We start from the raw sequence: 24709 nt of genomic DNA, 5'->3' as shown, positions 1-24709 counted from the left end.
AAAAATGGCTTAAGAAATGGCAGCTCTCTACTGTATCCCAAGTGATAACAATTAAGAAAACAGTTCTGATCAGATATTTATTTTTTTTTTGATGTTGAATTTCTTTTGAAAATTTTAACTAATTAGACAAGATTTATTCTGCTCTAGGTTAAATTAGTGGACCTTTGTAGAAATTCTTGCCAATTATCAGGCTTACGTGTACATATGAATGAATACACGTATACTTCATAGGATCAGAAAATTTGAATCATGTACAGTTTGGCCCAGCTCTAAGTGCTGCTCAGACAACTGTTAGAAACTTTTGATTCAGTATATATCCAGTAGCACACCTTTCATAAAATAAACCCTGTCTGTTAATCTCTCCACCTTTTTCAGTTCTAGTTCTCTTTTTTCCATTTGGCCAAATTATTTGAACTTAACTATAGAGTATTATTTTTCTAAATAGCTTCTTAGGGAAAATTTACCCCCCCAAAAATTCATTGGCCCCTTGGTATTTTAGTCCTGCTGCTATTATAATTTCAAATGAGTAAAATAATCTGTAGAATGTAGAGAGATTACATTAAAGAAGCGAAATCAGTTATTTTCGTACCCTTAGTAAATTAATTTTGGGGAAAGGCATAATACTTCTCAGGAAGAAATAGAGCAATTTTTGCCTAGATATTTGTTCCCAAGAAGTACTTTATTTACCACAAAATTGGGCAAGGTAGAATCTTTTTAGAACTAAGAACTTATATAGGGATATAGAGCTATAAAATTTATAAATTAATGTGAAATATAAGAAATCTTGCAAAATATTCAAATGAATTCTATAATTATAGGAATTTTAAAAAAGAATTGTTAAAGTGTGTATTTTATAATTATTTACAACATTTCTTTTTTGTTTTCTTTTACAAAATATGCTAGGCACTTGGTGGTGTCCCAGGAAGTCAGCCATTACTTCCAAGTGGAATGGACCCAACTCGACAACAAGGTGATTACTTTAAAGTAAAAAAGTGAAATTGACATGCAGAATCTCAAAGGAAATCCTTTTTTTTTAAGGACAGTCTTATTTGTATATATGTTCTATAATTATCCCAGTTGCATTTTTGCAGGTAACATGGCCAAATGACTTGTATTTTCAGCTTACTCTCACAATTATGCATGATAGTGAGGGTAGTAATAATAAAAGAAATAGTAATTAAATATCCAAAATCCATATTTTAACTAATAACTTCTAAAACCTTTTATATAACTTCTAACAAATGGAAATTTAAATGATTATATCACATATGATATCTTCTGCCTTTTTCAGATAGGTTAGTCCATCTGAAAGATGAGCAGGAGGAAAGAAAATGCTAAGCAACAGTAGCTTGATTATTTTAACAAATCAATAATTCGGTCCTTCCAACAGAGATGTTTAGGTACCACAGATAGGTATGGCTCTAATACACTGTTCCAAGGTAAAAGGAGCAAATCATATGAGAGATGTATTTCAGTACAGACTAGGAAGAAGAATTTAATCTCAGTGAATGGAGTGTAGGCAAGCAGCAGTAAGAGGCAAAAAAGTAGCCATGGAAGCCAAGATGAGATGATGTCAATAACCCAGTCCCTTACTAAGTAAGATTTAATGTCAAGCAGAGAGGAGGCTACTGGCTCCTGGTTTAGCACTCATGCTCATTACTTTGCTAGTATCTTCATACCTTTTTTTTTTTTTTTAAAGGACATCCAAATATGGGTGGGCCAATGCAGAGAATGACTCCTCCAAGAGGAATGGTGCCCTTAGGACCACAGGTAAATAATCAGCACAAAAAGCTAGATGCTGAGTTTTTTGCCTTCATCTTCTATAAACAAACTATATCATTTGCTGGCTTTTACTATATGCATTAAAGGCTTGATATAACATAATTATTAGGTTCTTGAGGAACAGAATATCTGTGACATGTCCAAAATGATGTGACAACAAACCATATTTTAAGAGTGCTATCACATATGCCTTTAGTACATTTGAAAAAATATGTAGAAATACAATAAAGTAATTATTATAAAAAATATTAATTACCTTTTTGTTAACTATGCTGAGGAAATATAAAAATATTGTAATAATTATTATAAAAGATAAGCATATAAGTTAAATAAAATGCAATTGAGCTAAGCTATTAAATAGAATAAGCAGCATAAAATATATTTCTAGAAGTCTCTTAAAGAATGCCATTGGCAATTTATTAGATTCATATTCATAGATATGAACATAATAGCTATTTAGAAATAAACATTAAAATGGGTGTTAGTGAACAAGCGTAATCCTATCAGCGTATATCAGATGTTAGCCTTCTTCTCTATCAAAATTTCTCAGAAGTACACAATATGAGTTTGAATCTGTCCTACCTGTTGGTGACATATATTTTTTTAAAATATGGTGTTATAGAATATCAGTTATTTTTGGTAAAACATCCTTTTGTCTCTCTTGGGAAAACTGCATGAAGTAGAAATTAATGTTATAATGTTATGTTTCAAGGAAGCTAGCCCTAAATCCAGAATTTTAAATTTCTATCTGATGGGTCAGAGGTTAGTATGTCATAATACTGGCTAAAAGAGTGAATTAATTTATTTTCTTTATTCTTTCCAAGAATAGCTTTATAAGTGACAGTTTTAGGAACTTGTTTTATGTATCTACTTTTTAAAAATTAATATTTTGTTGTGTGCCCAAAGGAGTCAGAAAATCAAGAATCTAACACTGAGATAATATGAGTTAGACCTAGGAGTTTCCAACCAACATTATAATTATATAGGTATATATATATATACACACACACACATATGTATATATATATATACATACAATTATATATATGTATAAATATATATGTATATATATATATATATACACATATATACATACAATTATATATATATACACACAGTTATATATATACATGTATATATATATATATAATTATATATATATATATAAGTGTATTGAAACACAAAGACCATATAACCAAAATTTTCAAAGATACTATATTTCATTAAAAAAATAAAACCTAATATGTAAATTTTTGACACCCTCAGAAAGAAATTATTTTAGTCTCATTTATTTCCTAGTATTTTCTTAAGATCTTATAAAACTGATTTAGATATTTAAATCATTTTCCCCTATGTCTATTCATGTTAGGGTTGATGATGTACGTGATCAACCATCAGAAGCTATTAATATCAATTAGAATTCATAAGATCTATAGGATATTTCATTGACTCAATATATATTTTAGTTTTTAATGAACTAAGCCAGTTTAACTATACAGAAATTGAAGGATTTTCTCCCCAAAATTTCATAATAGATACATTTTTTTTAATGTCTATTTATTTTTGAGAGAGAGACAGAGATAGAGAACAAGTAGGCGAGGGACAGAGAGAAGGAGACACAGAATCCGAAGCAGTTTCCAGGCTCTGCACTGTCAGCACAGAACCTGACAAGGGGCTCAAACTCATGAAGCATGAGATCATGACCTAAGCTGAAGTCGGACACTAAACCAACTGAGCCACCCAGGCGCCCCTAGATACATTTTAAATATACATAAAAATGTGGTGCCTGTAATTTAGTTACCGTTCTTCATTCAGTTCACTGATTTTTAAACTAGCGGCTCTTTAAACTTTTGTCCTCCCAAACCAGTATTTTCAATACTTCTAAAAACTAGAGTCTGATTTAAGGGTCAGTTTTGCAGTGTTTGAAAGATGAAACAATGGTTACTTAAGTTATATGCGCACTTAGATCTCATTTGGAAATGCAGAAATAGAAAGCATACTGGTCTTTATGTTTTATAAATACCTAGCTGTTTATGTGTTTTGTGTTATAAGTAAATTATAATAAAAAAGTAAATGAGTAGATTTCTGGTATGTAATCTCTTATTGATGAGTTTTAATACCCAAGTTTATCATGTAAGTGTGAATTCTTTCTTTGTATTTTCAAAATCAGAGTAGTTTATTTCTGCCATTTGGATTAATATCCTTGCTATTTATATCTTCATAGTTTGAGGTAGATAAAATGTTTTGCTTTGAATTTACTTCAGAAACAAGAACTACCTACATTAACGTCTTTAAATCACAGTATACAGAGTGTCAATGGTTAAAGGAAATTATTTATACATGCCATTACTTGAATGAAAAGGAATCCTATTAATATGAGTGGCAGAATAGGTAAAATGTGAGGTAACATAATTTGGAATGAAGGATTCTTTTGAGATATTTATCTATAACACCTGACATATGAAACATAGGCATTATAAACTATGAGGTTTGTAAAAGTTATCTGTGTTTCTTGAAAGATAATGAGAAAAACAATTCTCATAGCAGGTATTTAACCATACAGATGCTACCCAAGAACAGAATGCATCTGCTTTTTTCTAGTTGAATTATGAAAATAGTCTCTGTAATATTGTTTCTAGTCTTTTACACAAACATAAAATACAACTCTTTTTTTTTTATTGTAGATCTCATTTCCATAATATTTTGAGCTTAAGACAAGTATAATGGAGAAGGACAGTAGTTATCTGTTAGAACAATTGAATTCCTAAAACAAAGAAATATATATAATCTAAGGATTTTTAGATAAGGCTGATTTAGGCAGATCACACCTACATTATAGTAAACATGTGCTTAATGTTTATCACATGAATGAAGAAATAACATCAGCTCTAAATCTTGACATATTTTTCCCACCCCTTTACCTATTTTATTTTTTTAATTTTTTTATTTTTTTAGTGTTTTATTTTTATTTCTGAGATAGAGGGAGAGACAGAGCATGAACAGGGGAGGAGCAGAGAGACAGGGAGACAGAATCAGAAGCAGGCTCCAGGCTCCGAGCTGTCAGCACACAGCCCGATGCGGGGCTTGAACTCACAAGCCGTGAGATCATGACCTGAGCCGAAGTCAGATGCTTAACCCACTGAGTCACCCAGGCGCCCCCCCGCCCCCCACCCTGACTTTACCTATTTTCAATTTAAGTTCAGGGATAATATATACAGTTATCTATTTAATCAAGAAAAATATCTTAATACCATATCTGAAGACATTTTTCTACTTGCTTTTGTAATAAGATATACTTAGCTTGTCTGTGTTCTTATGCTCACCAGGTTCCATATGACTAACAGAAAAATTTGCCAAGACTATATAGTTAGTTCTAGTTCCTCCAGAAATCTGAAGGATAAATGAGTTGTATACAGGTAGGAACATATCATGATTTCCAAATCAAATACCTGGCTGGAGTGGAGAAATAGTGCGATGGGAATACATAGTAAGTTGTCATGTAAAGAGAGTTAACTTTTTCTTTATTTTCAAATTTAAGATAGGAGGTAGAATTCAGCTCAGTAAAGGGAAGAACTTTCTAGAAAGTAAACTACCCAATCATGGAGAAACTCTTTATAAACTTTCCAAGCAGAATCTGAACAGCCATTTTGTCAGGAACATTGCATTGGGAAAGAGATTAAACCAGATGGAATTGTATAGCTGCCATCCGCTTTAAAATTCAGTGATTCTAAATTAGCTCTTACCATTCTGCCTTTGTTGATACCACTTGAAAAGCCAGTTGTTATTCTTTCTTATCTTCCTGTTTTCTTTTGCTTCAGATTATTCACAAAATGAAAATATTTTGTAAATCTATCAAATTATGTATTGGATAATTTCTTACTCATTTCCTGTGATACTTGAGCACTGGATAAACCAAGATGAATAAAACAGATTCTACCTTCAAGGTACTTATTGTTTACTAGGAGACACAAATACATAAAGAAAAACTATCATATAGTAGAAAAAAAATCTAGAAAAGAAATATGCATACTCTGTCAGGGAATCATTACACAAACAAGCATATAATTCTGTTACAGTTGAGGGCTCAAGAGAAGCTGATGAGAAGAGGGCTCATTTAAGTTGGTCCCTTATTAATGGCAACAAGCAAGAGCAGCTACAGTGTTTGAGCATGTGGTGTCATGCTTTTAATGTACCGAGCACTATGATAGCTGTTTTAGATGATTTTGTTTTGTCTTCCAACAAGCTTTTAGAAGACATGATAAGGAAATTAAGGCTGAGTGGACAATTGGGACAAGTATTGGCCCATGATCACACATATAGAAAGAGGGGCAGAGGAAATGGGGCAGTGGCAACAGACATTCAAACCAATATCTTTCTATATCCAGAGCGATAAAGAAAACTAATGTTTCCCTTGATAAAATGAAATAGATCTTCTGAGACCAAAAATGAAGGGATACTTTTCTTTTGAAGCATTTCTATTATACTTTACCATCCAGATTTTATTTCCAATGGCTAACTTTCTTCTCAGACTTCTTGCTAATATTGCTGGTGCCACTGCCATGCTTGGTCCAGAGGTTAAGGGAAATGACTATCATTTTAACTAATGACTCAAGTCTGGATAGAAACCTTTCTGTCCCATAGCACTTACAATTGGGATGTTTAAGTAAGATTTCTTGAAATTAAAAGGTAATAAACAATGAGAAGAACATGTAACTAGGTCATTTATACACTGTGGTTTACTCTCTGGAGTTAACAGTCTCATTGAGTATTTCCTTGTCATCTTAGTACCTACTACACAAAAGCCCATGCTAGGAGTTACCATGAGTGTAAAAGTGTATTGCGTGTTTCTGAACTACAAGAAATCCAGTAGGCTGGAGGGTATAGTTGGGAGTAGGGGAAGAAGGTGAAGATAATAGGAAATGAATACAGGAAATACAGGCTAGGGCTGATCTGCAAATACCATGATAGAGCCATGCTAAGGAATAAACATTTGATAGGCAGTGTGGGTCATCATGGCTCTTAAGTGACATAAATAGGAATGAGTTTTAATGTTTTTTAATGTTTATTTATTTTTGAGAGAAAGAGAGAGCGCATGCATGTGAGCAGGTGGGAGGTGGGGGGGCGGGTTGGGCAGAGAGAGGGAGACACAGAATCTGAAGCAGGCTCCAGACTCTGAGCTGTCAGTACAGAGCCCGACGCGGGGCTTGAACTCACAGACCACGAGATCATGACCTGAGCTGAAGTTGGCCGCTTAACTGACTGAACCACCCAGGCACCCTTAGAAGCATAGTTCTGGAGGCAGCATGAAGAATAAATTGGGAGAGGGGAAAGGCTAAGTCAGAGAGACCAATGAAGACAGTACATTAGTCTCAGTAAATGACAAAGATTAGTGATATGAAGGAAAGCACTATTTCAAGAACTATTTCACAGGTGGATTCAATACACTTTGGTAACTGCCTGGATTCGGGAATTGAAATAAAAGGAAGAGACATAATTGAGCTCCCAGAGGTTCTTAGCCTAGACTGTTGTACAGCAGGTGATGCCACAGAACTGACTGAAGAAACAGTAGAAAGAATGCAGTTGTGAGAAGAGAACATTGAGTTTACTTTTAGATATGTTGAACATGAAGTGGTATCCAGTTAGAAACAGTCCAAATGAAGTTCAATATAGGAGTTTTCAGGAGTTTAGGAGAGATATCATGACAAAATTTAACACATTTGGGATTCCTAAATCATTGTTGAACTAATGGTACCAGATAAAATTACCTATAAGTGTGTATTTATTTAAAGGAATGCTACGGCTAGAACTTGGAGAAAAGCAACTTTTAAAGAGTGCAAAATAAAAGGAGCCAGAAAAGGAAATTGAAAAAGAGTAGTCAGAAAGGTTGGAGATAAAGTGCTGTGAGAAAGCCAAGCATGAAAGCAGTTGATAGTGTCAAAATATATTAATGTAAGAATGTTAAAATAAATCTTTTGGCCCTAATGGAAACTAAAGTAAGCTACTATGATATGCATGTTAAAACATTAAAATGTTTTTCTCCTTTGAATATACATAAGAGAAATTGACAGAAGCCTATTGAGTGATATGATTCATGTATACATACTTTAGTTTTCATATATTGTTGTACATGTTTGTATTAGTGCATTTCTCTATAGGATGTATTATTTTGTAAGCAGAAATAGTTTGCATTCAACTTTCTTGTTGGGTTCACCAGTCTGTTTTTTTTCCTTCAGATTTTATGTAATTGTTCTGGGTCTGACAATTTCAAACATGTTAACTAAGTCTTTTCTTCAAAAGTAGAGTTTTGGATTTATAAAATGTTTTATTTGTAAACATTCACTGCTATACAGATATTAGGACCTTAATAAAGATATGTTGAATATTATAATTGCAGTTGTACCTTAATCATTTAACATGCCCCAATGATCTTACATAGTCATGTAGTTTTTAAAAGACACAGAGCAAAGTAATTGTTAAAATAGAAGCAATAGTACAAGAGTGGACCCTTCAGAGAAAGAATTGCACAGGCCTTATCCAATCAGGAGTGATGTAGGGAAATCATTAACCTGCTCTCCTTTCTTTCCCCCCTCCTCTTTGGTTTTGTTTTTTTGTTTTGTGGTAGTCTGACCCTTGGTTATCATTACAGAACTATGGAGGTGCAATGAGACCCCCACTGAATGCTTTAGGTGGCCCTGGAATGCCCGGAATGAACATGTAAGCAAAATGCCATATTATCCTGTTTAGTATTCTATTTTCTGTCTTCTGAAGTCACACTAATTTGTAACACACTTTCAGCTCCTCAATTTCTGTGTAGTATAAAATGGAACTGGTGTAAATGAACTAAACATGTAAAAAGTCTGCCTCATTTTCAACAACATACTCCCTTTTTCTTCCTTCCCTTGCAACCTTTAATTTTTTTTCCATTTTCAAATGCCAAATGCCAACTTTTAGCCTGGTTTTCATGGTTCATTTATTTAATTAAAAATGAGTCTTTTATGTATAAACACAGCCTCCAGATAGTCTACACAAAACTGTAAAGAGATGCGGACACGAGGACCAGGACTTCACTCCACAGAAGCAGACAATTGATTTAACAGATTTTAACAGATTTAATTGATTTTAACAGATACGAAATGATTCCCAAAAGATCTTAATTCTTATATATGAGTCTTTACTTTTGCTTTGTTGGGATCACTCTTAACCCAGGAAACATTCTTTCTGGTATTATCTTCTATATTAAAAAAACTTTCCATACTATAGGGTCATTTTTTTAATTTTCTTTTTAAGTTTATTTATTTTTGAGAGAGATACAGAGAGAGAGAGAGAGAGAGCAGGCAAGGGGCAAAGAGAGAGGAGAGAGAATCCCAAGTAGGCTTTGCACCATCAGCGCAGAGCCCAACTCACAGCTCAGTCCCACGAACCGTGAGACCATGATGTGAACCAACATCAAGAATCAGACACTTAACCAACTGAGCTACCCAGGAGCCCTGATAGGGTGAATTTTTGTTTGAAAATTAAGATGTGCAGATAAGGAGTAAACTAACAGTATTTTGGTTTGTTTTTTACTGAAAAGTCCTTTCAAGCCCAAAGAGCATGGTTGTTTCTATTACACCAAATAACACCATCTATTAAGGAATTTTAACTTATTTTTCAATATCTAACTTGCCCTCAAAGTTCCATTTACACCAGGTGTTTGTGACTTTCATTAATTCACTAAAGGGTCAATTCTATGATGTGGCCTAAAGAAAGCTTACCAGAAATAATGAAACCTTTCCATATAGGGTTGTGGGTAGTTTCCTCTAATATATTTTCCCATTAGTCCTTTGGTTACTTACATATCAAATTAGACAGCTCTGCCATCATTTAATGGCATTGAAGATATAATGAGACAAGTTCCTTTGATATAGATAGGGATTTTTTAAGTTTCTGAAACCATTTTCATGGAAAGCAATTTTGCCTAAAATAGAAAATAGGTTAATAAGTGGCTACCAGCCAGACTCAAAACTAACAGAACAAGGGGAAAAAAGTAGGTCAAATTTTCCTATCACGTCTTTTTACTTTTAAAGTAAAAATGGGTAGACATGAAGTCTGACTTTTCTTAAATCTCTCAAAGGCTTAGCCTTTATTAATGGTTGTTACAAAAAGGAGTGATATTTTATGCTTAAATCAAAAGCTGCAACTCTTACCAATAGGATTTAGATGTATATAAAATTTACCTACCTGAGATTCTGACTTTAAAATGCAATAGCTTTTAGGCAATATAATTTTAAATACTATGTATAGATGTAAGGAGTATACATTTTGAATATTATGATCAGTTAAAAATTAGCATTAAATGGTAAGATTGTACCTAATGTCATTTTGTGTACTACACTTCATTATAATTAGCCATGTGGTCAACTTTAGATCAACCTGTTTTTGTTAATATAAAGAAAAAAGTTATTTTTATGTGACCATTAAGAAACTCAGCTGCTTAAAACTGTCTGGTTCTTTTCTCACATACACTTAAATAAACGCATATGGGTACATTAAATTCCCTAGACTATGGACACTAAAAATATGGTTGGAATTTTTAATATTATTTTTGCTGACATTTGCATTTGGGTTCCTCACTTAAATACACTCAGATCATTTAAAATATTTTTATTACCTAATATTGTATTATTCGTATAATTTCTGTTTTTTAAAGTAACTGAGCCTTAACAGACTCAGATTTCTATTATTTCTTACTATTGATTTATTTGTGGTCTTATATAATTTTCAGTTTTCTATAAATTAGTATATTCTTAAAGAAAATGAAAATGTAAATATTTCCTTTTAATAAGGAAGTTCTGAAGTATGTAAGATCCAAACAGAGAGAATAATTCATGTGTTGATATTGGCCCCAACAAAGCAAAAGTGAATTTAAAGAGACATAAAAAAATAAAATGTATTATCTCCATTATACTCAATAGAGTAAACTTTTTTGAAATTCACTTCATAATTTAGTATCTTTAAAACATATACTAAATTCATGTTTTGGCAAATAAGTATTTCTAACTAGCATTTGTGGCTTTCTTCGCGTCACTTTTTTACATGTTGGGTAATTTAAAAATTAAGGGTAAAGGCATTAGAATAGTGTTACTTTAAGCTATGTTTTTAACAGTCTTAGTTATTTGCATGTTGGAGTCAGGTGAGACCTGCCGGCGAATCATATCTGGATGAGTTTTCTTTAGCTTATCACTTTTTCTTGTTTGCCATGAAAATATAATGACAGTGAAAAATAATACCCAACTGTGCTCACAAAAGTAATTAAATACTGTATACCAACTGGCAAACTATTTGGAACAAAATTTTGGTAGTTTTATTTTTACAATTATTGGTTGTCTCCATAGAACATAGTTATTCTGACATAATTTTTATATTTCAGTGCTCTGAACTCAAGTTATTTATAGTATCATCTAAAATTAAAGAGTATACTTTTAATGTTTCTCTAACTACTATTGTATTTTTACAAATAAAAGCCTAATATCAATTTCAGTACTTTAAAGTAGAATTTACAAACTACAGCCACAATGTAAATGTTTTCAAGTGCATTATGGATAAGTTTTTTAAAAGAAACTATTTCTAAATTAACCACATTTTTATAAATTTCCAGGGAGTTTAGGATTCAGCATTATAGCATTTCTAATTCAACTTTGTATACGTTGGTATTTTGTAAAACTAAGAGGACAAAGAATTTCAAAGGATCTAGACCTTCTTGTTATCCTATAGAATGATAAATTTTCCGTAGTTATTGTCTTGAAATAAAATGACTGTACAGCAAAAAAGGGGATTTTTCTCTACAGTAATCATAGTTGCTTTTATTTTATCAATTCCGTATACGCTTACCAAAAAATACATGCTTCTTTTAAATTACATTTTTCTCTTTGTTTTTTAAATGAGGCTACCCTGATTCTACTTCAGACTATACCTATATAGAAATCTCCACTCAAAATAACTCCTGTATTATAGTGTGTAAATTACTTTCTTGATAATACTGATGGTCCTCAAAAGGAGTGGGTATTACTGAGCTTATGTGGTTGTTCTAATAGAACTTCTCGCTAATATAACCCCCATTTTATTTAGCACTATTTGTGAAACTTTGTTTTCAATCACAACGGCAGTGTTGGGAGAAATTTGGCTTATCCACGTGAATTTTTGTTTTTAGTTTTTTTTTAATGTTTATTTATTTTTGAGAGTGAGAGAGAACATGAGCTGGGTAGGGGCAGAAAGACAGGGGGACAGAAGATCTGAAGCAGACTCTGTGCTGACAGCAGAGACCCCAGTGTGAGACTCGAGCTCACAAACTGTGAGATCATGACCTGAACCGAAGTCAGTTGCTCAACTAACAGAACCACCCATGGGCCCCCTCCATGTGAATTATTAATACTTAACCTATCATGTTAAAATGCAATGGGGGCACCTGGCTGACTCAGTCGGTTAAGTGCCTGACTCTTGATTTCAGCTTAGGTCATGATCTTATGGTTCTTGAGATAGAGCCCCATGCCAGGCTCTGTTCTGGCAGCTTGGAGCCTGGTTGGGATTCTCTCTCTCCCTCTCTATCTGCCTCTCCCCTGCTCATGCTCTCTCAGATGGGCTCTTTGTCTCTCAAAATAAATATATAAACACTTAGAAAAAAATAAAATCCTATGTGATATGAAATACATAGTGTGCTGAGACTAGATTAGTATTTGTCAAATAACTGAAATGTGTAAAAGGTATTGTTATTGATAATGTAATATTTAACATTTAATTTAATGCTGTTATTTAAGTAAAATGTTTAGTTATTTAACATTTAATTTAGCATGTTAATTTAACATTAAATAATTTTTTAAATGATAAATAAATATGATATTTAATCTTATACAGTCCTATTTTTAAAATTATGAGATCATTATCAACTTAACATCATTGTATACAAATTTTTGCCATGATTTGTATATAGCATTTTTTTTAGATAGAAAGCATGAAGGTGGGGGAGAGGGAGAAAGGGGGAGAGAGAGAGAGAGAGAGAGAGAAAGAGAGAAAGAGAGAGAGAGAGAGAGAGAGAGAGAGAGAGAGAGAATCCCAAGAAGGCTCCATTCGCAGCACAGAGCCTGATGTGGGGCTCGATTCCATGACCCTGGGATCATGACCAAGCCGAAATCAAGAGTATGATACTCAACCAACTCAGCCACCCAGGCACCCCTGGATATAGCATATTTTTTATGCTGTTTTAAGATAAATATTTCCCAATTTCTTTACTATGTTTTATTTAACATCACACAAATTATGTGGATTAACATCAAACAAATAAAATGTTTCACTTGGTAAATACATACCATATGTTTTACCTCACTTTCTGTTCATTAGGACATTGAATCCTGTATGTAAGATCATCTTTCTAAAGTGTTCCTATAATTAAGTGTAAAATCATCATCATCAACCCTATCTTAATGAGGCAACAGGTTCCAGAGACAGTACAAATACATGCCCCTAACCTTCTCCCTGTGCACAATACTTTGACCAACTCCTCTCTGGCATCTCATTTTCTCCTTTACTCCTCAAGCAGAATAGGAGAAAATTGTATTTGGGTACCCTAATAGAGCCCAGGGAAAGAATTTTCATGTACTTCCGTGCTGTTTACATCCCTGGGGAATTCCAAACAAAATGAAAAACAATTCTAAATAGTCCAAGCTAGCATGGGTAATATAGCTAACTTGGACAGCTTCTAACATATGAGAATTTCAGGGTTAAGGTCTCTGCAATAAGAATCAGGAAACATGTTTTTTTGTTGTTTTTTTTTTTAATTAAAAATTTCCTCTGCCTTTTTGCTGCAGTTAGAAGGAAAAGGGAATCTTGAGTGACCCTAATTACAGAGGACCTGCTAACAGTAGTCTACTTTTTATCAAGCAGTATTTATTTAGGTATACTTAATACTGAAGCATGAGTACAAGAGACTTTTTCACTTAATTTTGTTTTAAAAGATTCATGTCCTTTTAAGCTCTAGAATACAAAACCTTATCAATCACCCTAAAGTGAAGTAATATACTGACGTACATTGGATTAGATTATTTCCTGTTTATCTCAAGATTTACTCAGGCCACTGTCTTGACCTACAATTATGAAAACAAAAAAAGTGATCCCTTTTTTAAAAAGAAAGGTGTCTGGGCACCTGGGTGGCTCAGTCAGTTAAGTGTCTGACTGTTGATCTCAGCTCAGGGCTTGATCTCAAGGTCATGAGTTCAAGCCTTGCATTGGGCTCTGCACTAAGTGTGAAGCCTACTTTAAATAAATAAATAAATAAATAAATAAATAAATAAATAAATAAATGTAAATTATCAGTGGCACTGATAGATTAATACATGTATAAAGTAATCTGATAGTCTATGTGTGTTTTAAAAGAAGTCAAATTTAGTCATCTTTTATGTACATATATATATTTGTAGTTTAGTAAAAGCAATCATTTTATAGATATTGATATTTTAAAAATAATTTCACTTTAATTTTTAATGATATACAGGTGGCAGTTATCTTTGTGTCATAGGATTATACTTTATATTTATTTCATAATTAGTAATTTTTACCCATGTTTTTACTGTTACAAGTGATTATCACTTTTAGTGGTTATTACAATAACTGAACTTAAAATAAAATTGGACCGACACAAAGTAGTTTGATTTGGGAAGAAAACTATATTGTGAAATGATCAAAATTTCTGATTTAAGAAATAAAAAATTTGTGAAAATCCAGAGTAATTTCAGTGCCAACCTAGAACTGCATGGTAACTAAATTGTAAATGTTATATTTTATGATTTGTTATTGCTTATTGTGAAACATTCAAAACATAAGTTAAAATTTCATTGATCATATTGTCTTATAGGGGTCCAGGTGGTGGTAGACCTTGGCCAAACCCAACAAATGCCAATTCAGTGAGTATATATATATTTTAATTTTCTTTGCACTTTCTAGCATTGAACAACAAAAATCCTGTTGCCTTTGAAAGACCTGCAATTGGTTATATTAACTTTTTTAAAAAAAGTAATCATTGAAAAAATATATTTTGCATATGTATTTTTAAAATATGTATAATTTTTGAAATGATGAAGTTTTTTACTTCACAGTCTAATGTAAACATGCATTCTATATGGATAAACAGACTTCAAAATTAAAACAGAAAATGTGATTTGGGTATACCACAGTAGCCTATATTTATTATAATATATATTTATCATAAAATGATTTGATCTTCTAAAATAATTATGGTAATCACTAAGTTGCCAGATAACCTCAATCTCTATCAGAGTTATCATGATTGTATTTATTATACTAGTTACACCTAGGTTTGCTCTCTCACTATTCCTGGAGGCAAGTACGCATTTGCCCTGTCCCTATTGGCTGAATTGGTGTTCCTACACATCTATCTGTGTATATGACATGCTGTGAATTTTCCTTACATGTTTTGTGATAGTGGTTTAACTGCACAAATATTTTTCTCTCTTAATAATAACACATGAATATATGCATAATATGAAAATTAAGCTTTCAGTCTTAAAATTAATATGATTTAATTTAATGATCCTGGTAATGTTTTCCCTTCTTGACTTTGAACCCTTGAGTTTCTTCAGTATAGAGAGAGTTCTGCAGTGTACCTTTGTGTAGTGTGTGCACTGCACAAAGGTTCCTGACTCAAGGAAGTTGGTAGGGTACTAAAATACAGATTGTGCTCCACTTGTAAAGTCTATGAGTATCTGACCCAGCAAGGATGCCTTTTGCTAATATGCACAGAGGTACGCCCATTGACTAGCAATGACCTTAATGCTAAATAAACATGAAACTGATCCACTGTTTAAGGTTAATTTAAATTTCAAGAAAATTTGAAGTGAGGTATAAGTGGTATAGAAATAATTACCCTAAACTTATAGCTGTTCTAAAGCTGAATCACTTTCTCCTCAAGTAAGCAATTATCATATTTTTAGAGAAAAAAATAATTTATGTTATCTTCCTGTCTCTTAGTTTTAATAGCTAATTGAAATAGAATTTGGAGTGGAGAGAGTGATAATCTTGCTTACATTTGGATCTTCAGTGTACTATTTAATCTTAACCAATCTTTCTTTTTTTTTTTAATTGAAATTTTTAAAAATATTTGAGAAAGTGAGTGTGAGCAGGGGAGGGGCAGAGAGAGGGAGAGAGAGAGAGAGAGAGAGCGCGAGAGAGAAAGAGAGAGAGAATCCCAAGCAGGCTCCATGCTCAATACGGAGCGTGACGCGGGACTCAATCACATGACCGTGATTGACATCATGACCCAGGCCAAAATCAAGAGTCGGTCTTCCAGTCTACTGAGCCACCCAGGCGCCGTTTAGCAAATCTTTCTAAAATACTTTTTATCCAGATTATGTTATAATGTGAATGTGAATTCTTTCCTCTTCCAAAATTCTTTTAGTTTGCTTATATCCTTTTGGAGAGTTTACATTTCTATTTGCTTCTTGCTACATGCCTTTCAAATTCATTTAAGATTTCACTTTAAGATGGCAACTGGCTAGCAGCTCAACATACAGTTCTTTCAACTCCCTGTTAAAATACCCATAAAGGTACAGGAAAAAACAATTTTTTGTAATACTGAAAACTGACTCTTCCTATTGCCAGAATCTGGAAAGACTTTCTATTCAGAATCTGCATTTCTGTCGAAACTGGATTAAAAAACACAATTAATGGCACACCTTAACTATGTGAGCCTTCCCACCTAGAAGCAAGAAGACTCTTCTCTCCTTCCTCACTGTCAGCTCTATCAGTTATCCCTCTACTGCCCCTTGCAGACAGCCATGTGTAATTCACACCCGCCACAGCCTTCCTCCAGTATTACCTCCTTTTACACACTCATCTGGAGACTCTGTCCTCCAAAAATTACTTGGGAAGGTGAGCAGGATTTGATATTGAAGATGGTGCATTGTACCAAACAGGTATATTATCCAAGTAAGAGTATTGGATAGAGGCAGAGATGAGGAGAGACTTCTGCATTCTGCTCATGTTTAGTTTTGATGCACTCCACCTCTTCAGAATTTCATGGAGTGAAGCACTGTGGATAGGAGAACATACTATATTGGGTCAGCAGGTCTGCATTACTTTAGACCCTGAGAAACACTAGGGTAGGAGGTATGCATATCAAACTACCATCCTTATAGTCAGTATGAAATGGGCATTTGACTAGCATACATGCGAGAAATAGAGTTGAAAATAATCCCTTGTGTTAATATATATCACGTGTGGATACATCTCCCCCTCACTGAAAGAAATGTGAATAGGGAGGGGCGCTTGGATGGCTCCGTCGGTTAAGTGTCCAATTTCAGCTCAGGTCACAATCTCGTGGTTTATGAGTTTGAGCCCTGAGTCAGGCTCTGTGCTAAGAGCTCAGAACCTGGAGCCAGCTTCTGATTCTGTGTCTCACTCTCTCCCTGCCCCTCCCCCACTCATGCTCTGTCTCTCTGTCTCTCTCTTTCTCTCTCTCTCTCTCTCTCTCAAAAATAAGTAAACATTTAAAAAAAAGTGAATGGGGAAAAAAAGTAGGGAGGGCCCAAAGCTTTCTTTTCAGAAACGGAAAGGGGGTCATCATCCTGAATACAGAAAGGCAAAGTGTTCCTCTGAGAAATGATTTATTATGAGAACAAGAAAAAAAATCGTAAAAAACTGATGACTTTTCTGGGAAAAACATAAGGCTTAAATGAAACACAGCAAAAACAGTTTAAGAGGGATTTTTTCTCCCTAAATGCTATCGATTATATTCTAGTGACAACTTACCTATACTGTTTTGATTTCCAAGTTCCTTAGACTTCTTGACCATGTGTGTAATTACAAATACTTTTTGTTTGTTATCAATACAATAAGTCTCTGACTCTTCAGGGTTGCATATTAAAGTGGTTAATTGTTTTGTTTTTTGCTGTTTTCAAATATGTCTTATATTTGTTTGATCTTATATGCTTTTTTTCCATTTTAAATGTTTATATCAAAGTAACCTTAGGTTTATAGAAAAGCTACAAGAATAATAAAAGGAACTTCCATACAGGCTTCATCCAGATTCCCAAGTTATACCACTTTTGCTCTATGATTTCCTCTCTCTGCATGTACATATTTTTTTCTGAATCATTTGAGCTGTATTTGAGTTGCTGACATGATGACCTTTTATCCCTAAATATGTCAGTGCATGTTTACTAAAAACAAATACATTACTTTTCATAACTACAGTTAAGATCAAAATTAGAAAGTATACATTAATGTAATGCTGTTCTCTAATCTGCAAACCTCACTCACATTTCCCCAATTGTCCCAATAATGTGTTTCATAACAAAAGAAAATCCCAGTTCACTTGTTACATTTAACTGTCAGGACTTTTTGTCTTTAATCTAGGACAGTTCCTCAACTTATCTTTTTCTTAACCTTGCAGTTGTGTTTAATGCAAATCAGTTATATTGTAGAATATGCCATAATTTGGTTTTATCTCATGTTTCCTCATGATTAGATCCAGGTAATACATATTTGGTAGGAATACTACAGAAGGAATGTTGTGATTTTCTCAGTGCATCATTTCAGGAAGCATGTGATAGAGATTTGTCCCATTGCTTTTACTGTTAACTTTGGTCACTTAGTGAAGGGTGGTGCTTGTCAGGTTTCTCTACTATAAAATTACTGTTTTTCCTTTTGTAATTATTAATTTGTGGAGATATACTTTGAAACTACAGTAAATAAATATCCTCTTCTTCCTCATACTTTCATCCACTACTTTTGGCATCCATTGGTGATTCTTGCCCCAAGTGTTTTTTTGCTATGTTGGTTGCCAAATGGCTGTTTTCTGTCTTTCCTTCTTCATTTATTAATTGACTCTACTACAGAGTTTTTCTTTCTTCATTCATTCATTTATTCATTCACTGTATATCAAATATGTCTGTGGACTCATTTTATTCAGTAGGTTTTTGATGCTAAAGTCACTCCAGATTTAGCCAATAGGAACCCCTTCAAGCTGGATCATGTGTCCTTTTGACATGTTTCCATTATTTGAGCATTTTGAAACTCCTCTTGTATTTTCCCAGTGTTGGCTCTGAAACAGCCATTTCTTTAAGGAGCCATGGTTCCTTTAAATGGAGAGTGGTATTTAGAACCCATCAGAGTGATACAGATTCAAGAGCCTCCCCACAGAAATAACTAAGATACAGATGGATGTTCATACACATTCCCATACACATGTATATCTTTCTGTATCTATCTATATGTACTAAAACCATTAGTACACACTATTGCTTCAATTTCAATACAACACAACAGGATATATTGTAGACTTTCTGCTTTTTTACTTCTTTGAAAGTAAGAAATATGTCTACCATTATGTACAGTATATTCATTTATTTGCTTAATCTTTATAAATCCACAGTTTTCTGTTATAAAAGTATTTTAATCAAAAATGTTTTTTGTACCCTTTTACATGACAGTACAAAAAAATTTTTAAGGAAAATTCATGTTTTTAATTCAGAATAGAAGTATGATTTTCACTTTTAACTTCCTTTGACCTGAGCATTACAGTATTAGGCTCAGATTCTTATTTGGAAGCTTACTTACAAATCCACCAATGAATTTTCCTTTTTTATATATACACAATATATATACTTTTTCCTTTTTTATATTTTCCTTTTTTATATATACACAAGAGCTGTGCACTTGAGTTAGGCTATGTACCACATTCTAATCATTAAGTAGCAAGCACTTTTATTGAAAATATCTTAATTATCTTTGTCTGGAGAGACTTTTAGTTATAAGGTACAGAAAAACAACCAAAGTAGGCTCATATTGAGAGCATATCACAGGATTATGTATCTAAAAAGTACAGATATAAATTTATTTGGGGGCACATTTGATTCCAAGGGTCCAGATCATGCCATCAGCACCTGGTCTCTATCATTTGCCTTTGTTTTCCTCGCCGTGACAAGAAGGCTGTGTGGAGCTCCAGACTTATATCCTCAGAGCTCTCAGTTGAGTACAAAAAAGCACAACTCTTTATCAGGTAAATAGAGGTATTGGGAATAACCAGCCAAACTAGATTTGTGTAGCTTGGGTCATATGCTCATTCATGAATTATAACCTGAGGGTACAGTGCTCTTTCAGCTAGGTCAAGGTCAGACACATCCACTCCCCGAGCCCCACCCAAACCACATCGAAAAATAAGAGTATGGTTCACCAAAGAAAATTCAAGGAGTTGTCAGCAAAAGAGGATATAGGCAAAACAAATGTTCAGTATAGCATTGTAGTAATCAACTGTGTTAATGTGACAGGAAAAAGAAAGAAGAAACCCCTTGAAGGGAAAAAAATGACAATCTATCATAGTGATTAAACCCAAGGGAAATACAAATATCTTACTCCAGAAGGCTCTGCTCTAAACAAATGTATGCTCTTTTTTTTTTTTTTTTTTCAAAGCACTAAAGGGGCTCTTGGGTGACACAGTTGGCTGAGTGTCCAACTCTTGATTTCAGCTTAGGTCATGATCCCAGGGTCATGGGATTAAGCCCCACATTGGGCTCTGTGCTGAGCATGGAGCCTTCAGTTTCTCTCTCTCCCTCCGGTCCTCTGCCCTGCTCATACTCTCTCTCTCTCTCTCTCTCTCTCTCTGTCTAAAATAAATTAGGGGCACCTGGGTGGCTCAGTCGGTTAAGTGTCTGACTCTTGATTTCAGCTCAGGTCATGATCTCATGGTTCTTGGGATTGAGACCTACCTCGAGCTCTGTGCTGACTGCATGGAGCCCACTCTGGATTCTCTCTCTCCCTCTCCCTCTGCCCCTCTCCACTTGATGCATGTGCATTCTCTCTCTCTCTCTCTCTCTCTCTCTCTCTCTCTCTCTCTCATCTCAAAATAAATAAACTTTAAAATAAATTTCTTAAAAAGCACTAAAGAATAATAGAATATTTTCAACTTTACAGTGGCACAGATAATGTCTTAATGTTATCCTCTCTGGTTTCTAGTAAACCAGTTCTTCTAAGGTAGTTTTAAACTTCACAGTTGAAGAAAGTTACTTAACAAAAATGTTGCTAATCATTAAAAACAAACAAACAAACAAACAAACAAAAACCCAGGGACACCTGGGTGGCTCAGTCCATTGAGCATCAAACTCTTGATTTCAGCACAAGTCATGATCCCATGGTTTGTGAGACTGAGCCAGCATCAGGCCCCACATGCAGTGTGGAGCCTGTGTGAGATTCTCTCTCTCCTTGTTCCCCACCCCTGCTTGTGCTCTCTCTCTCTCTCTCTCCAAAATTAAAAACAAACAAACAACTCCAAATCTCTAGCTACTTTGCTCTTCCCCTGCTCCCACACCACTGTCATGGATATTAAGAGTCAGAATATTTCAGAATATCTGAATTATCAGTCACAGCTCTTGAATTATCAATCTCTTGAATTATCTGTCTAAAGGATTCTTCTAATTCTGTGATTCTGATCTTTAGCTCTCTGATCTTATCTTCTACATCTGCATTTCATCTTTCAATTCATGTTAATGGATATTTTGTATGGAGTCTAGAGAGGGGAAGGAGGTGATTAATTAGATTGGAAGAATTTGGACACTAGAGGTAGAGAAAATTTTGTAGAAAACTAAAAGAGGAAATACCAAAAATGTTTGAGGAAAAATTATTAGACCATTAGCTGATAGGGAGAAAGATTGTTTGGGAAGGCATAGAAGGTGACAAAACTGAAAGGAGAAAAAGGGAGCCCTGGTGTGTACAGGGCTTTGGAATGGAGAAATCTGAAATTTATCACCTATATGGGAGGGAGCTATGTTTTAGGAAGATAGTTTATAAAATGGATGAAAAATAGGGAAATGAAGTTAGGAGATAATAGTAATGGGCTTTATAAAATGTTATCAGACCCTGAGGTAGAGTGGTGATCAAAGGAATAATGAGGATGCGTTTCACACATAGAATAAAAAACACCTGATGACCTTGAATTTGGGAATAAAGAGAAAAAGCTGAAGGTGATTTCAAGTCTTTGAATTCAGGCATCAGGGAGAATGGGAAAACACAAACTCAGCTAGAAATACAAGAGAAGGAAGTTTAGAGGGTAGATGGTGAGCTTTGTTTTTGGAATATTAAATCTATCACTAAATATAATAGAATCCTAGATCAACTGTTATGTCCAGCACAGAATGGAAATGTATTCAATTGGAGCTTTATCTCTAGTTCTAATCTCTAGTAAATTCTTGATCTGTATTTCTAAAAATCTGTTGATCGGTCTACTTCACTGTGCACTAGTGCTTTAAAATTCAACATGTCAGATATTTCCCCAAACTTGCCCCCCTTCCTGAATTCCCTACACATGAATTAGTGGCACCATCATTCACCCACTCACCAAGTTGGAAACCTTAACTTTTGCCTTCCCTTGTCCACCACACCTAGTTTGTCACTATGCCCTGCCAAGTACATTTGTGAAGTCTTTCAAACTTTCTTACTCCTACTTACCCTAATCAGTGCTTCCTAGAACACTCTATCATCTCTTGCCTAGACCTTTTGCAGTAGACTCTTAACTTGTATTTGTATTCTGTGATACCTCTAGGGTTGTCTTACTAAAATATAAATTGGAATATATCTCTCTAAAACCTGTGACTTCCTGTTTCATACAGTATAAATTCAACAGTCTGACCATATATGCTTATCATTTATTTCAGTTTCCTATAAGTATCACATTATAGCAGCTGGGTAGAATTATATGCCATTTCCCTAATAATCTATGTACTTTTATATTTTGTCTTTCTTTCTTTCTTTCTTTCTTTCTTTCTTTCCTTCTTTCGATCCTTCTCTTTGTCTTTCTGGTGATAATCTATTCTCTATAAGTCAGCTATCCAGCTCAAATATGTCTTCTGTACCCACATAATTCTTCTACCTATATTGTCATATTTTATGTCACTCACACTAGACTGTCAGATGCTACTAGTAACTTTCAAGAGTGTATGTTCAGTAAAGTGCTACCAGGAGTAGCAGTCCAAATGATCTTTTTCTTTTAATGAGGGCATCAAAAAATATGAAGTAGAAATAGTGACTATAAGCCAAAATTAAAGACTTTGTCAGGACAAACATGGAAAAAAATTGAACTACATGAAGTAACAATTTTTTTAAGTATTTTTAAATGTTTATTATATTTAACTGTGTTTGAAGGAACCATGAAGAAGGAGAATTTTAAAACTATAAAAGGAGCAAGGTGTTAGGAGGATGAGATGGGGCTAGCTTTGGAAGCAAATAGAAAGATTATCTTTTTTTCTACGTGGATGACTGGATGAAAATTTTAATCTATAAGTTTGGAGTGTTGAGTTGAAGATAAAGGTATAGTAAGAATTTGATAGCTTTAACATATGACACAAGGGCAGACTACCAACTCACCATGTTATAATCACCATGACAGCCAGCTCATGAAAGTCACTTGTTAAGTATTCAGGAATTTTTTGAGTTAATTGTTAAATCATTGGTAGCTTACAAATAATCCAGGGAAGAAATGGGCAAAAGACATGAATAGACACTTCTCCAAAGAAGACATCCAGATGGCGAACAGACATATGAAAAAATGCTCAACATCACTCATTATCAGGGAAATACAAATCAAAACCACAATGAGATAACATCTCACACCTATCAGAATGGCTATCATTAACAACTCAAGCAACGAGAGATGTTGGCGAGGATGCAGAGAGAGAGGATCTCTTTTGCACTGCTGGTGGGAATGCAAACCATTGCAGCTACTCTGGAAAACAGTATGGAGGTTCCTCAAAAAATTAAAAATAGAACTACTCTTTGACCCAGCAATTGCACTACTAGGTATTTATCCAAGGGATACAGGTATGCTGTTTTGAAGGGGCACATGCACCCCAATGTTTATAGCAATGCTATCGACAATAGCCAAAGTATGGAAAGAGCCCAAATGTCCATCGACGGGTGAATGGATAAAGAAGAAGTGGTATATATATTCAATGAAATCTTGCCATTTGCAACTACGTGGATGGAACTTATTCTAAGTTACACTAAGCAAAATTAGAGAAAGACAAATATATGACTTCACTTACATGAGGAATTTAAGATACAAAACAGATGAACGTAAGAGAAGGGCAGCAAAAATAACATAAAAACAGGGAGGGGGATAAAACATAAGAGCCTCTTAAATATAGAGAACAAACAGAGGGTTACTGGAGGGGTTGCGGGAGCGGGGGTTGGTCTAAATGGGTAAGGGGCATTAAGGAATCTACTCCTGAAATCATTGTTGCACCATGTGCTAACTAACTTGGATATAAATTAAACAATAAATAAATTTTTAAAATTAATAAATAAAAATTTAAAAAAAAGAATCATTGGTAGCTTGAAATATTTCATGTGGGAATATTCATACCACATAAATTGATAAATGCTACAGATTGGGACCTTTTTCTCCCCTGAATTTATTCGGTTTATTGGCACACCACAGAATGCTTCTGGGCTTCCATGAAGGCTGAGCCAAAATGCTTCCAGTTATTAGTGAAGACTAAGTTGAAATTGGAGAACATGATTATATTTTGGACCTTGTCCCTTATTTTGTGTTTCTCTCTGGTAAATCTCTACTGTGAAATAGAAAAGGTGGCTAGGGGATGATCAAAGAGATGGAAACTAAGTAGGCTTTGAGATAATGAATTTAAAATATTGGAAAGAGAAACAAAATGCCGACGGTGGCATGGGGGAGTGGCAGAGACAATTTAGCAGGAAACTGATAAGGAAATAATGGACTTACAGGAAATAAATACAGAAATAATAGGGAAAACATGGAGGAATTGTAATGGAAGAAGATTCTTGTTGGAATATAGAATATATTTGTGAGTGTCATGAGGAATAAGAAAGATGTCAGGCAAAGGAGTTGTTTAGATCTCTGTGTAAAGAGTTCTAG

General features: G+C 34.1%; 1 protein-coding gene across 3 annotated transcripts in view; it reads left to right on the top strand.

Moving 5' to 3' along the window:
* Nucleotides 1-24709, top strand: part of SSBP2 (single stranded DNA binding protein 2) — a 316598-nt gene that overhangs the window by 256254 nt on the left and 35635 nt on the right. For 2 of the 3 annotated variants that reach the window (XM_042942559.1, XM_042942541.1), the window contains 4 exons: nt 904-970; nt 1700-1770; nt 8405-8496; nt 14666-14714. In XM_042942559.1, coding sequence (XP_042798493.1) covers nt 904-970; nt 1700-1770; nt 8405-8496; nt 14666-14714 — 279 coding nt within the window. The remainder of the gene's footprint in view (nt 1-903; nt 971-1699; nt 1771-8404; nt 8497-14665; nt 14715-24709) is intronic. The other variant, XM_042942550.1, reaches the window with a different exon arrangement.

This window comes from Panthera leo, chromosome A1 (genome assembly GCF_018350215.1).
Source record: "Panthera leo isolate Ple1 chromosome A1, P.leo_Ple1_pat1.1, whole genome shotgun sequence".
Lineage (NCBI taxonomy): Eukaryota > Metazoa > Chordata > Mammalia > Carnivora > Felidae > Panthera > Panthera leo.
Note: the sequence above shows the minus strand (reverse complement) of the source record. Positions and strands in the feature narration are given on the sequence as shown.